The sequence below is a fragment of the Xiphophorus hellerii genome, chromosome 12 (assembly GCF_003331165.1).
Source record: "Xiphophorus hellerii strain 12219 chromosome 12, Xiphophorus_hellerii-4.1, whole genome shotgun sequence".
Taxonomy (NCBI): domain Eukaryota; kingdom Metazoa; phylum Chordata; class Actinopteri; order Cyprinodontiformes; family Poeciliidae; genus Xiphophorus; species Xiphophorus hellerii.
This window is the reverse complement of record NC_045683.1, coordinates 13755414-13771646: the sequence shown is the minus strand read 5'-3', so window position 1 is coordinate 13771646 and position 16233 is coordinate 13755414. Positions and strand designations below refer to the sequence as shown.

Sequence of the window (16233 nt, the reverse complement as noted above, 5' to 3'; positions counted from 1 at the left end):
AAGCTTAGGAGACAATGTTGAATACATCAACCAAAGATCTCATGAAATCTCATGGTCTTAGCTCTAATCAAAGTTAAGCCTGTCTCTCAGAATGCTATTCAGTCACTCTTAGCCTTATTTTTCAAGTATTAAAGGAAGTAGTTCTCTTAAGTTATCAGTTAATGAAGACGATGTCAGGCTGGCCAACAACTTTCTGCTTAAGCACTAAAAAAACCTCTCTCACACTGAATGATTTGTGTGGAACAATTGTTTGTACTTGATCAGAAAAAAAAGACAATGGAGTGATGAAAACAGTTTGTAGCACTGTTAAAATACTGCAAATATATCAGGTACTAAACCAAATTGCTGTTTCACTGTTTTTTAATGAGCATTTCTGCATTTGATCATGCATGGTACAAAATATTAGATGCATTCACTGCTCCATCCGAATTAGAATTTTTAAACTTTAAAAACCAACAGTTTAAAAACTGTTGGTTTAAAAACTGTTGTGTTTTCAAACTAAGTGTTTGAAAACACACTTAGTTTGTGTTTTCAAACTAAGTGTTTGAAAACACAACACTTAGTTGTGTTTTTGAAAACACAACACTTAGTTGTGTTTTTGAAAACACAACTAAGTATGCATTTCTGATGTTTTTTCAGGAGAACCTTTTGAATTTGACAAACTAAAATAACATAATGATTGGACAGATTAAGTCTGAAATCAAATACTATACAGATTATTTAGAACACTATTTACTTGTTATGAAAAAAAGGGATTTTCTGTACCCCAAAATATGGTTAACATTTTCTTTTTGTGAAATCAAGTTGTGTATAGTTTTGATTTATAGCCGGAATGTATGATCACAACCCCAGTTTTCTTGTTGTTGTTTTTTGCCTACAGCCTAAAACACTATGAACATAATGTTCAATAATTAATAAAACGGTTGCATTCATGTAGTTTAGAAAATTAGCTGGTTTGAGATTTCAGCACAAAAGACAGAACACAATCTCATTTTTTTTGAAAGCATCACTTCAATGCATACTGTATGTGCTGCTGTTAAAAAAAAGTCTCATTAGTTATTTCGTTTATACGCATTAAATGGTCCTTTTCAGCTATTTTAGACTTTTATCTGAAATAGTTTACCATTCTAGAACTAGTAAGGGAGAAACATATTTTGCTATTTTTTACTTATTTATTTATTTTTTCTTTTCAAAAAGTCAATTTTGAAACTTTTGTACTTTTGGAACAAAAACCACTACAACACAGTACAAACCCTATAATTATGTGTCTTGGTTTTATGTACACCTATGAAAAGACAAACCATTGTACCAGATATTGTTTCATTCAATGGATGTTTTCAATCAGAAACTGACTCCCTGAAATATTTGCAAGGTATCTTATGCAAAAGTGCATAAGATATGAAAGGAGAGTGTTTATGTCCAGTTTCTAAAGGCTTTTCATCTCTTGCTGAGATGCTAAAGATTAAAGACCAAGACCCACATATTGAGCGATATAGAACCTTGAAGAGTTTGCATTAGAGTCACAACACAGGCCTTTGTTTTTGGAATCACATTTTTCATCTCTTGGAAAGAATGACAGAAGGAAATTTCATTTTCTCTAACAATATAAAATACAATCTTATGCAGAGACTGCCAGGGAGATTTTTTTTTTTTTTTCAAAATATTCTTTAAAATCAGTTTGACAGACAAAGCCACAGTGTTTTTAAATTGTTCACCGTTTTGTGAAATCACCATGACTCTGTCAGTCCCCACATCCCCCTCCATGGGCTTTTGAAATGTCATTACTTTGTTTTTGTGGGAAATTGGAGTTCTTTCCTCCTATCCTCTAGAAGCACAGAGCCAGCAATGAGACATGTGGTACATCCATTCAAGAGGAGACAGAATGAACCTGTGCCAAAAAAATTAGTGCAGAGGAAAGTGATGAGTGTGGATGGAAATTTGAGATGGGCACCATATCAATAAGAGAAAAGCAAATATGGTAGACAGAAATTACAGAATACTGTTTAATAAAGCAGCAAATGGTAACATAAAGTGCAAATTAGTGTTACAAATCAGTGTCACCAGCATTGTTGTGAAAAACATTAAAAGGTGGATATTATGTTGACTTTAGCTTTAAATCATGTTATAATGTTATTCCCACATCAAAAACACATGCAGTGTTGCTTTGATTCTTTCATTTATGTTGAATCTTCTGTGATAGGCGTGCAGGGGTGCTTTAGCGGTTGCTCTGACAAAGCGCTGTCTATTTACCCAAAGCTCTTCTTTGGAGCTGTAGTCCCCAACTAAGCTTCTGCACAACAGAGCATTCCTCTCCCACACCTCCCCCACTCATCTTCACCAGACTAGCGGCAGCAACAATTAGCAATCACCTGGTGGAACTGGGCGTCTGCTGAACTCGTCATACAAACTACTTCTCAGTAAAACTCTCCTAAGAACGGCTTTAATCAGCATGAGAATCATTGTTATGATGGAAACAGAGGCCAATTTCAAGGAATCAAATTACTAAATCAAATTTCTAAATTTATTGTGCCTGCGATTCTCCTTATTTGGCTACGCAATCTTGTTTGCAAACCTCATCTACGTTGTTTGTAGATCAGGTGTGATGTGAAGTTTTCACCTTTTTTTTTTTACAATCAAACATTTAGTAGATCAGGCCCTGTTGAATGTAGACATCAAGAAATGAGTGCAGTGTGGTCATAATGGGATGGGCACAGTCAACAATAATAGTCTGGCATGGTGTAGTGTGTAAACTATGTTAAGGTGGAACTCTGTGCCAAGAACATATTCTTCACACCACCACAGTTTAGGCACAGATGTACCATCTGTGCCTAAACCATTGGCACAGATGGAACAATGCCTCATGGTTGTTTTTACGTAATTCTCCACTGTCATTTTAATCCCTCTTACATACACACAATGCAACTGGAACTGATTGCAAGAAATTGGGTAATTCATTATTTGCTAAAAAGCAATCAAATAGGTGTGATCAATAAAGTAAAACTCTTCATAGCCCTGGTATTTTTTGGAGTTTTTTTTTTTACCTTTACAATCACAAACTTCAATCTATTTTATTAGAATAGTATGTTATAAAGCAACACAGAGAAGTTCATCATTGTGATGGAAAGAGATGATTTTGAACTTTAGTCCTCAAATGAAATAAAAAAAAAAACTCAGTCCTGACTTGTTTTTTCACCCCAATTGACCATAATTTCCCTAAAAAAAATCATTGCAATTGACTTATGCAGTCACTTATGCAGTTACACGTATTGCAGTGTAACAATACGTGTCAAATATTAAAGTAGTATAAATATTGCATGTAGAGTTTGTGTGAAACTGCATGGCTGTTTTTTTAAAAAAAGTAGTTGTGCCTGATAGTTGCAGAGACATTAATTGTTTTCTCAATCCTAGACTTGAAAAGCTTACAAAAAATACAGAAGGCGCTGCAGGTGCATTCATCCTTTCAGATGTTGGAAAAGTCCATTTTGTTGTCAATAAGCCACAGAGAGGGGGGGGGGAAGCTGTCAACTATTGTTATAGCACACCTGAATATAAGTCTGTCTTGGCAACCTTCAATGTTACTAAGAAAAACCAGTGAAAGAACAGTTTCAAACAGTGCACTCCTCCTAGAACCTTTGTCTTCAATATGCAGTTTGGTTTTATTTTGTTTCATCCAAGGGTTGCCATAAAAGAAGAGAAAGATTTAGTTTCATGGTTGATAGGATTCGCAGGAGCCACAACTTAAGAGTTAAAGGGTAAAGATGAATCAGTTTACATATCATATGCAATTTAGCCCAAAATTATTCATATCTCAAGCAAATTTGAATTTAAAATTACTTTTCATTCAACCAACAAGTTAGTTTCTGATAGCAAATGGACAATTAAAGGACAATTAAATGTTGTACAAGGATTATCAAATGATAATAACACAATCTGTTCTACTGAGATTTTATAACGACATAAAAAGGGCTTTAACTTTAACATGTTAATTTTGAATTATGAATTGCACAGATTTTGATGTGAACATTTTTAAAAACGCAGTTAATCCCATTTGTGTTTTTTTATGGTTTTTTTTTTTTTTTTTACATCCAGTAGTCTAGAGCTGGAATCTTTGTGTTGTGTTTTTGCAACACCTTTAAATCTGATGCACAACAAACATACACAAACAGTAATGCATGACATGACAAAGCTGGGGGGTTTTTTCGGCCCACTTGGGATTATTATTTAAATCTGATGAGACGCTGGGAAAAAGACCATTGTGGTGTGCAAGTTATGCAAACAGGACTTATCTTATTACCAAAGCTTTTCAAGCCTAAAATCCCTTCTCAATGCAAAATGCGTTTTAAAACAAGTATTTTTTCAAAGAAGATATAAGCATGATCAGAGCTACCTGAAACATTTGAAAGCTTAATGGGTGTGATAGCACTTTGCACCAAGCTGATGGCAGATTAAAACTGATAAATGTTGTTGAACTCATTCATCTACGTATTCAATAATGTAATAGCAAAAAGGCTTTTTGAATTGAAAATGTTGCTTATTTTGTCAATATATGGTCTTGATGAAAATACAATTAACCCTGCAATTAACTTGCTAAAAGATTTTAATCGGGTTTCACCAGAAAAAAAATCTATTAAACATGATTCATATATTTCTTAATAATCAGTGCAAGAACCAAACCCTTATTATTATTTTTGACCAGTTTTTTCTTAAGTTTCCTCTGCTATTTTGGTGATTAATCTTTGGCTGGGAGCACCAAGTCCCTGAGCTTGGAATGCCTCCTTTCTATCATCCTAATCTTGAACTCCTTCCACCGATTCTCTACTGAATTGAAAACCCAATAATTATAGTAAAGATGATTTCTGATAAGTGGCTTTACAATGACAATGTTTAATTTGTTGGAAATTATGCCATTACAACTCTGATCTTTTTAGTGATTTTTCTTCCAAACTTTTGGATTGGATTGTATATTGTAGAGATTATTAGAGGAGTGTTCAGTTTTAATTACTGTACATAGCTATCCAACTTTGATTAAAAAAACCCCAAAACTATTTAGTTTGCAAAAATTTAGAATTATGAATTACAAAACAATCACAAATAAACCCTTTTAGTTTGATGACCTGTGAAGATTTCCTGTGGGTATTCATTTTAATTTAGTTAATTGCCTAAGATATTATTTAGAATTATTAAGTATTTTAATGGTGCCAACATTTTGTGCTTTGAAACTAAAGGAAGCATTCTATGGCACCTTTGTGGTTACTTGGAGGCTTGTGAGTGTTGAGGGGTGTTCTTACTTTGATAGATGGATACTTTTGGCGAGAAAGAGCTTTGGCATGCATGTCCACTCACTGCCTAATAGCTTATTGAACTGCCACAGCTAGCGAGGATTAGAAACCACAGAGCGAATATCTGGGATATCTTGTGCCTATGTGTAAATGTGTGGGTGTGTGAAAATGTGTGCAGTAGATACTCAGTCAATAACACACAGGCTCTCATAAATCTCAGGACACACTGTACAGGCATTCAACATTTCACTCATCAATAGAGATTTATTAAAGAAAAATAAGAGTGGTGGAGAAACTCAATCCACTGAACAGAATATAAATATAATATGTAAAGAAATAAATCATGGCCTAAGTTTACTCACATATTGCTTCTTGTCTGTCTAATATAACCACTAAAATATTCATTTATATTTTATTTTCTCGATTGTAATTTCATGGTCTTACTAATGTCCACATCTTTGTTTTGGAGACTTACATATTTTTATGTACAATTTCGCTTTCAGAGTGAATAGATTTGAGTAATGTGTGATTTACCACTGAAATTATTAGTGTGTTTACTAGGCTCTTTATTTACTTTTTTAGTAATTGATTGATTGTTGTCTTCCAGGAGGAGCCATTTGTGATGGTGTCAGAGAATGTGCTTGGGAAACCAAAGAAGTACCAAGGCTTTTCAATTGACGTCTTGGATGCGCTGTCCAACTACCTGGGCTTTAAGTACGAGATCTATGTGGCTCCAGACCACAAATACGGGAGCTTGCAGTCCGACGGCCAGTGGAATGGACTCATGGGGGAACTGGTTTTTAAGGTGACGTGAAAAATCATAATTACAAAAAATAATAAGAATTTTAATTGTTAAACCAATCATGCTTCTTCACACTTCTTCAAAAGAGTGAAGAAGCAAAAACAGTGCTTCTGTAGTTTCCAGATATACAGCAAACATACTGATATCCCTTCAATAATGGCACATTTTATTTTAGTGAGAATTTATGTGTTTAAGTCGGACAGACAGATAGATGGATGAATGGAGAACTGTACAGACGTGAAGCTTGGGAAGAGCATTAAGTAAAACCAGCTGAAAAAATATACAACAAAATATTGAAAAAGAAAACACATCAATAGAACATAATTCAGGAGAGCTAAGAAAAGAACATGACAAAAAGAAAAGAGTAAAATCAAACCCACAATCCGTAGATTACTCTAATATCCATGAATCATGATAGAAATCAGTCTTAATAATACAAAATCTTCTAAATTAATGACATCAGTACATCCAAAATGATCTGAGATACATAAAAAGTTAAGTTCAGCTCTATACTTCTGGTAAATAGTTTTAATTGTTGAAACTAAAAACTATTACCTAGGATGAAACAAACCATACTTAGAGCATTTGCACATTGACAAAAATAAGCAAAAACATATTTTATTGACACAGCAAAATAAAAAAATGCATGAAGGGTCTGATGATTTTCCAATTATGTTCTCATCCACTCTTACAGACTTTTATTAAGTTGCTGTGCAGAACTGACATTGTCAATGGATCATCATAAATTTGGCCTTATTCTACATTTATATATTCCCTTTTCTGTGTTTCAGGTTTAAACAATTGTCGAAATTAAGTTCCTGTTCTCTTAACCTTGAATGCTTGTTGGTGCTAAAAATTTGTCATGCCCTTCTCCGCTACACCTCAGAAAATTATAGAGAAAGCCTTTGAGCACAGTGCATATTTATGTGCATGCATGCAAGTGCAAGATGTAAATAAACTCAACAGGCACGTAGTTTGGTTTTCCCCATCAGTCAGCAGCACTGTTTATCTCTTCAAAACCTAATTATATTAGATAATTATTACCCACAGTTCTTTCTGTAAGTTTCTATGTGCACTGACCACATGCACCTGCATGGGATTTCATGCCTACTCAAACAAACACAGTTTTTATGGATGCTGTTGTTCTGTTTCTACCAACAGGCGTCCTGCAGGGTTTCTTCTGATGTTCTGTTTATGCAGTAGAAAGGACACATTTTGCAAACTTAAGCGTTTTGTCTTCTTTCTCAACTACTGAAGTATGAAATTAGCATGAGGTAGATAAATGTTTTTGTTTCTATTAAGTTTTTGCGTGTGAAAGGCAAAGGCTCCGGGGACAGGATGTTAGACTGCAGTGGCTCTTAAGAAAAAATCTTTCACAATATAGTTGTACAAAACTTGTCTGTGATCTAAAGATGAGTTGCTTCAAGCAACTAAATGATATTGTTGTTTTAGGTAGTAATTTTCTCTGTCATGATCAGATTTTATTTGTGGGTTTTCAAAACAAGCAGAACCTCCCAGCTGAATTTGACTTCCTTAAGCAGATATCTTCAGTTGTTTTAAAGCTCTGGGGATAGAAGCATTTTAATTAACAAACGTATCTATTTCAAAATGGAATTTATCCCAGTTACAGTTACAGAGAATAAAAAGAGAGTACGCTAATGAAAAGAAAACACCTGTGGCTGAGCAAATGTTGGAGTCCTAGCCTAGCCTGGCCCACTTGTTTTTAACTTTTAAAGCCAATGATTTTTGGTTAACTTTTAATTTTATTCTCGACAGCAGGAGTAAATGACATGCACTATATTTATTTGCTAAATTGTCTGTCTGCAGGTTTTCAGGGTCCACTCTTGATTTCCTCTGCTTCTGTTCGTCTCTTCCATCTAGTCCAACTCAATAAAGGATGAGTCATAACACACCAAACATCTAATGAAAATCTAATTTTGAGATGTTTTAGTAAGGCTACATATTAAGTGTATTCACTATTAATATCTCCCATGTTGCTTTAGTTATTGCCATTAGTTTTTTTCATTTTAATTTGTAAAAACTATTTTTATTCATCTTCACATTGATTATTAACTCAGGGCCATCTAGCTCCAGGGCATTTGTGCAACTAACTGCTCCCCATTGTAATATGGAATGAATGATGCAAAAACATCCTCATAATGTCTAAAACTATTTATTAATGAAACACTGAATCTAGGCAACAAGTTTATACTCAACAAAATTGACAATGTTCATTTGTTCCTCTATTTACTTCAAATTCTTTGGTCAAAGTGTGGATGTTGAGCATACAGTAGCTAGAACTAACCTCTGACTAGCAGGTAAGAGCTAATGTTATCTTAAAATAGTATATATATATATATATATATATATATATATATATATATATATATATATATATATATATATATATATTGATACAATCCAATGTAATGCTTGATTAAAGCAATATAACTTACATTTCAACAGCAAAAATCTAGAATTTAGGTTCAAGAAACCAACAAACCTAATGACACATTAATCATAAACCCATATGTCGGATATCAAATGATGTGTATGGTAAAAAGTTAGTCTAAGAAAAGCGTCTGTATTTTGATTTTTTTTTTATATCTATTGCACTTAGCAACACTATGGGAAAACATTAGTTGTGTACTCTGATGACGTATGTGAAGGTGTCGAAGTAGAAACATTTGTTTGTGTTGCTGACTATTTGTGAATAAAGGGGATTATTAACAAACAAAAAAACCTAAAACTGTGAAAGTTGTAAAATCTGACAAAGTAATTAAAATTATGAATTAAAAAATGAGCAAAGGGTCTCTCCTCAAATCAATGCTTAGTCTTTTGGTATAATAGTCCTGAACAAATCTCTCACTCCTCTTCTTTCTCTGTCTCTCGCAGCGAGCTGATGTTGGACTCTCTGCTCTGACCATCACGCCTGAGCGGGAGAGTGTTGTGGACTTCACCACACGCTACATGGATTATTCCGTGGGCGTTCTGCTGCGCAAGGCCGAGCGCACAGTGGACATGTTTGCCTGCTTGGCACCCTTCGACCTGTCGCTGTGGGCGTGCATTGCAGGCACTGTGCTCCTCATTGGCATCCTGGTGTACTTGCTGAACTGGCTCAACCCACCGCGGCTGCCCATGGGATCAGTGTCTTCAACCACGCTGTACAATTCCATGTGGTTTGTGTATGGGTCCTTTGTACAGCAAGGTAAGCAGGACAATGAATGTAACTGGCTCAGCAATTGAATTTTATCTTCATTATACTAGCTTTCAATCAGAATTTGCTTAATAATGAGAATATCATTGAAGTACATTTATTTCAGGAACTGTCACTAAGTGAAGCACATTATATATGTATTACTTACACAGATGAATGTTTGAAAGCCTTTATGTTAATTATGATCATTTTCTTCTTACAGTAATGAAACAATAAATTAGAGCTATATACAGTATATATATACATATATATATATATATATATATATATATATATATATATATATATATATGTATGTATTCAAACATGTAGCTTTGATGAAAGGTATATTAGATACCTGATTCAAGGTTGTCAATTTTCAAAACGTACTTTTAATCTGACAAATTAGTCTCATCAAACACATATTCTAATTTATTGAATGTGATGGCGTGTGTGTGTGTATATATATATATCAACATTGAAAAATACCTCCTCAGGGTGGTGTAGATGTGAATTGACCTTTACGTTTTAGTACATTAGTCAGATTAGGACAAAATGGAGGGGGCATTTTGTTCAGCCATGGATTGAGAGGACGATAATAGCCTCATCTTGGGAATATGAGCTGAATCTCTCAGGCTCTGCTCAGGTATGGAACAGGCAATTTAGGAAGGTTTTAAATGTCATCAGCAAAGTAGGGGAAGAAAAAAGAGGGAACATTTCAGAGCATTGAGGCAGAAAGAACATGTAAATGTGTTATGGTTGATACTTGTGTTTAATAAAGTGTCAGTATCTCTGTGCTGATAGGCTCTCAGTAAGTTCACATGCTTATTCCTGTCTTTCTGACTGAATAAGTCCTACTTTCCAGAGAGCTCAGTATTTGCTTTTTTTCCTGCTCGAAGGCTGGCAATAGTTAATTTTTTAAGTGACATCAATTATGGAAATTTAGGGGGGTACGTTTTTTGTTTCTAACACTGCTACTGAAACATTCCGTGCTCTGAATAAGCAAATGATGAGCATTTCACTATTTGGTAAATAATTTTCCATGTTTCTGCGGCAGCTAATGGCGGTAATGATGGTGACTATGATACATGCTAATTGCTACTTCATCTCCACAATCATCTCTCTTTTTAGCTGTAATTAACATTTTAGTCGTGGCATCATTAGTCTGAAAAAAGAGTGGAAGAAAGGGGATCTAATTCTTCAAGAGTGACTTTATGAATTGTTGTCACATAGACGGCAAGATTTTATTTTAGCAGGAATTCCAAAATGTGAGTTCATCTTATCCCAAATCTATAATTACATTCTTTGTAGCTTTTTCTTATTTTAGAGATAGCACATTATTGGCATGTTTCAGTAATAATTTTTTGCTTTAATATGTGAAACCGCCTTGCTATTTTTACACTATTTCATCATCATCTTGCAACAGTTTTATTCCATTTTGTTAAAAAAGTCAATAAAGTAACCAGATTCACATCTCCTTTTCACATTTTGATACATTGCAACTTTGACTGGCCACAACAAACTAGGAACAGGTCTCCCAGGGGGCGTTTAAATTGTTAGCAACATCTTAGAGGTTTTGTGCCAGAATTTGATGAAAGTATTCCCACACCAGGGGTGATATGTTCAATCTGATGTTCAGTGATGTTTTTTTTTCCAATACTTTTCACATAGTTCAGTGATGGTCTTGTCTAAGCAGAGTATCACAGTTTTTGCTGTGTCTCTACTACATGCCTTAAGGCAAACTTTAACCAGGACTATCTGTAGCTTTTTTTTCAAAAAGACTTTCTTGTGACAGGTCTGCCGGGAAGCCAAGATGTATAAATTGTCAGACTACTGTCAAAATCATCTATCAGTTGAGCTGTGGCTCTCGTCCGCTCCTCCAGAGTTACCAAGGATCAAGTGTCTTGTTCTCTGATCAGGGCTTTTTAGTCTAGGTGGACTCACTTGTCTTGGTAGGTTTGCAGCTGTGGTCACTTGGCTTGGCTTAGCAGCATGGGCTTTTGAACACTGTTTTTTTTTATATGCTTAAGTAAATACTTTAACAAATAGGGATTATTTTATATATTTATTACAATTTCATTTAAACAATCATGTTAATAAATAATAAATTAATAATTGAATAGAATGAGGCACATTTTTCCTCAGGTTTATATGCTTATGTCCAGAAACTTGTACAAACCTGTCCATTTTCACATTCCTAATCTCCTGCTCTACGGCTATCTGAATTGACCATCTCTACTTTCATTCTGGGACTATTTTGACCATATGGGACAGTGTAAACCAAGATGTTTACTTTGGCTGTTGGAAGTGATGCACCTTTTCATTGTCCTGTTTAAAACCTATAAATGTTTCAAACTAAATTACCCTGAGATGTCACAAATCCAGTTAAAGTACAAATGAGGGCCCTACAGGCACAGCTGTTGTTCTTAACCTCCACCCCAATCCCTCCCTCTGCACATATACACACTCACGCACACGCCAACACATACAATATACACACCCATATCTGCATACAAATCTGTAGTTCTCTCTCGAATGTATCAGATTTTTGTGCTTAACTCTAAAATATTAGCTTGAGGGGAAATTGATTCAGATGCAAAGACATCCACAGCAGTAGGGAACTGGAGATAAGTAATAAAAGCAAATAGTCAAACATGACACCAGAATTTTGCTTTTGGCTCTGTCACTTCCATTGTCAGAGGGAGAAGAGCTGAGAGGCAAAAGAGGGAGGTGCAGAGGGATTACCCCCATCTTTGTCCAGCCTTCTCTTTTCTCATCTTTCTTCTTTTCACTTCCTCTTTGCATATTTCTTTTCCTCCCATCTGTTTCTCTCTATTATAGTTAGAATTTCCTCCATTACATCCTTTTTATGCATCTTTGTCCCTACTCCTTCTCTTCCAGCCTCCACTCATTCCTCTTGTTGCTTTTTCTCTTCATGTTCTTCCTTTCACAAATTCTAGTCTTCCTTCATGTTCATCTGAATCACCAGGGCGCCAGCCAAGTGACTGTTTGTTTACAACGTGTCCCACAGGCCTCTCGGTCTGGCATGTGCGTGCAGAGGATGTTGTGAGAAAAAAAAATCTGCATGCCATAAAGTATGTCTAATTGGTCTCAATGAGAGTGAGGGAGACTGAAGATAGAGGAAGAAAACCGAGGGAGTGGGAGAGGCTGCATATTTCAAAATCTTATGGCTGTTCTAATAATGGGACTGCTACATTGGTAGCCTACAGTTCAGTAAAAATATTCTGCATACACTATGTACTTAGCACATGTTATTTTCTTACCTTAAATTAAATCCAATGCCCATAGTTGGTCCTAGAAGTCACAAACTGTTAGAGAGAGTCCAGCTGTGTAATTTAATCTCTGTATAAAACACCAGCTGTTTTGTGAAGGTCTGGGAAGCTTAGGGAACCTTAGTGAACAAACAGCATCATGAAGACCAAGTGTCACATCAAATAGGTCTGTAATAAAGCTCTGAACATTAAACAAAAGTCTGCATTAACATCAATATCTCAAGCTTTGAACATCTCAAAAAACATTGATTTATTATTGAAAATATATGGATATTTCTATCCCCTTATACTAACATCCAAGAGGCCCACTGTAAATCTATGAGAACTGCAAAGATCCTTTGACTGACTTTGTGTTGGTCTAGCTCACCAAAATAAAACTGCATAAAATAAATTGAAGCTTGTGGTTATGTGACATGTAGAAATACTTCAAGGCTTATGAATAATATTATCAGGCACCACAGACCAGTAGATCCTAGGATTTATCAGCAATACAAAATCTACAGGAAGAAAATAGCCCATGACACAAAAAAAAGTGACTAATGCCTATAATGTATTGGCGTAATATAATCAGTGGTTGACACTTAGAAAAATCTCACCTACATTGACGTGCTTATAAATGTGACTCATCATTAGTATTGGCTGTGGTTCCTCTCATCTTTGAAAAAGAGTCAGAACAGGAGCGAGACCATAAATTCATACAGTGCCAACTATCACATAAAGGTTGTAAAAGTTGGATATACAACACTCTCAGGCAGAGCAAGGTCAGACACCATATCAGCCACCATTAAAAAAAAACTTCTCTGAAACTTTCAAGAGCAATAAACTGCACTCAGATGGTGAACTCTGAGGTCTGAGGGTACACAATATTATTAAGCTATAAGAAAATACAATTTTGCTGCACAGATGCTTTTCTGAATACCAACCGACATATTGCAGCCCCTTGCAGTGGATTTGGCAGATGGAAGAGATAATCTATCAGTCCTCCTAGATCAACTGTGTGATATTCAAAACCTGATTTTGTTTTTTGGTTGATTTCCCTTTGGTTAATAAGTTCAACATAAGCATTTCGAAGAGAAACGAAGACAAGGTGAATAGTAATAGTGCAACAATCAGGTGCACTAAACAGTAAATTAAATAGGATAATTATTCTGTTTTGTGAGACATTCACAGATCGACAAATGGATCTAACTTTAAACTAGAGTCGTCAGTAGACACATGAAGATGTGTGATAGAGTTCCCAAGGAGAATATTTTATTCTAAATTGGGCTGCTCTTTGGCTTTTGCTAAGCTAAGGGAGGGCATTCCAATATTTTTCAGGGCCAGAAGGTAAAAGAGTCAAGGCTGGAATGAATGATTACCAAGTGACAATATTAGGACAGCCAAGCAGGCAACATTAGCAGAGTGTATGTCATCGACCAGCCCATATGCAGGGGGCCCGGACAGTGTGTGGCCTGCGGGGATAGGGATGTGCACTCATTTGTAGTCTTGTGCACTAGGCCTTCGATCTAAAATGAGCCACCACAGGCAGTCAAACAAGCAGGGGAGCAGGAAGCAGGGGACTTGTGAGGCTTCAGGAAGATGGAAGAATAATCTAGCCAGCAGCAGTTTTGAGTGCTGGGTCATAAAGAAGGTCTCAGCGGTTCACACTAAAGTTTGGACAAAAAGAGCTCTGGTTAAGTGTTGATCAGACAGTCCTACTCTACTCACACTTCTTAGTAATTGAAAATCATGCAGAAGTGACTATTTTGTAAAATAATAATAATTTAAAAAAACATAACAGAGCAAAATTATGCATTTTTAAAGATGTATTGCTGAAGACTGTTGTGCTTTATGCAGCTTTTAAGTTATATTAATATTGGAGAGTGAACAAAGTCTGATGCAAGGCAAATGACTATCATCTGGAAAAAATAAGACATGAATTTATTAATGGCATGACTAATTGTGCTTGGGATGGTGATTAGAGGGAATGCAGGTGAGCTAATTAAAAGTAAGAGTAATGCAATCTGGGGAACTAGATTGGTGAGAATATTACAGAACAAAATAAAAAAATAGGAATGTATGCACTGCACCTCTTCCACTCTCAAAAACTCCTGACATCAAGAAATATCAGGGGAAAAATAACAGGTGCATCTCCATAATATGTAAGAACATAATTACATACAGAATGATACATTTCAGGCAATTATTTCTGTTAATTGCGATGATTATGGCTTACAGCTGAAACTTAAGATTCAGTTTTAGGGACATAAATAATTATTTGTAACACAGAAATGTTAAGATATAACCATGTATTATCCTCCATAGATTTGGAGACAGATCCTGAAAGTTGTCTAGCATACCGATCCGTCACATTGATAAAGTAGCATTAGTGAAGGTTGCGTGGAAGGTAAAAATATGGTAGAATAAAATGCAGAACCTACAAGGGTATTTGCTGCTGTCAGCAGATTGTAAATCAAAGCTTATTCTAACATTTGAGTGAAATTCATAAGGACTCTGGACAACACAGACATTACAGGATACCACATTCAACATCCCACGTGAATCCCAGACAATGTCAGAAGCACCTTACCTGTGATAAGCAGAGGATTTCATTTAAAAATCAAGTTCCCTACTGGAAGGAGAGATGGAGATTTGGAGAGATATGTCATTTACTGGTGTGTGCCCAGTGTATTTTGGGCATACACAATACATTGTGTCCAAAGTCACTACAGGAATTTGTCAAAACTTTTTAGAGCACATGCTTCCCTATGCTGACATGCGTTACAGAAAAGCTGAGTTCATTTTCAAGCAGCAGTTTGGCTCCTTATCAAACTGCCGAAAGTACCAACCCCTGCTTTCATGACCGTAGCATCACTATGCTCGGTTGGCCAGCACATTCAGCTGACAAAACTGCATGGAAAATCAATAAAATGTTATCTATAGGGAGGTCACAGCAAGAGCGACAATGCTGGTGAGCTTGTTATTAAAGCAACCTCCACTTCCTTAACACCTCAACAGACTTACAAACTGATCGCCCCCTTGCCACGCTCCATTGATGTAGTATGCCATGCCAAAGGTGGCTCAACCAAGTATTGAGTGAAAATACTGTGCAGTATGTGGACATAATTTTCAGTAACCTCTACCTTCTGCATGAAGGTAATTTTTTGTTTAATGTAATACAACATAAAATTTTCAATAAACTGAATTAGGGTTTTTTATTTGCTATAAGCCATTTAAAATTAACCGAAATAAATATTAAAATATAGTACTATCTCTTATTCGTGTGTATCCTGGAGTTGTTGGCTGAGAATAAAACAGAAGTCAGAGCACTTCTTTAACTGACAGCAAACAAAATCAGGAGAGGAATACTGTATTACACAAATATAATGTGAAATAGATATTTCATCTTGTTTAAATATTTTATACCATCCTTTCTCCCTCTCCCAACTGCGTCACCATACATTTATATTTCATTCTCTCATATCTCCTCAACCTTTCATCAACTGTAATTACATGTTTTTAGCCATCTTCAATAACTATCTTTTACAAATCTTCCACCTTCTGCTTTCCTCCCTTAATTAAAGTCCAACCCAGTGGGGGAGGAAAACGTTAGTGTGGAGAAACAGACTGTTTTTGTGGGGGAATAAACATGGTGCCTGGATATGTGGTTTTATTTACATACAT

General features: G+C 35.5%; 1 protein-coding gene across 4 annotated transcripts in view; it reads left to right on the top strand.

Moving 5' to 3' along the window:
• The window catches only part of grid2 (glutamate receptor, ionotropic, delta 2), a 453461-nt gene that overhangs the window by 332057 nt on the left and 105171 nt on the right, over positions 1-16233 (top strand). For all 4 annotated transcript variants that reach the window (XR_004341186.1, XM_032578330.1, XM_032578331.1 and 1 more), the window contains exons 10-11: positions 5887-6084; positions 8977-9289. Coding sequence is in view for 3 of the 4 variants with exons in the window: in XM_032578330.1 (XP_032434221.1) it covers positions 5887-6084; positions 8977-9289 (511 nt within the window). In the remaining variant the exon portion in view is untranslated. The remainder of the gene's footprint in view (positions 1-5886; positions 6085-8976; positions 9290-16233) is intronic.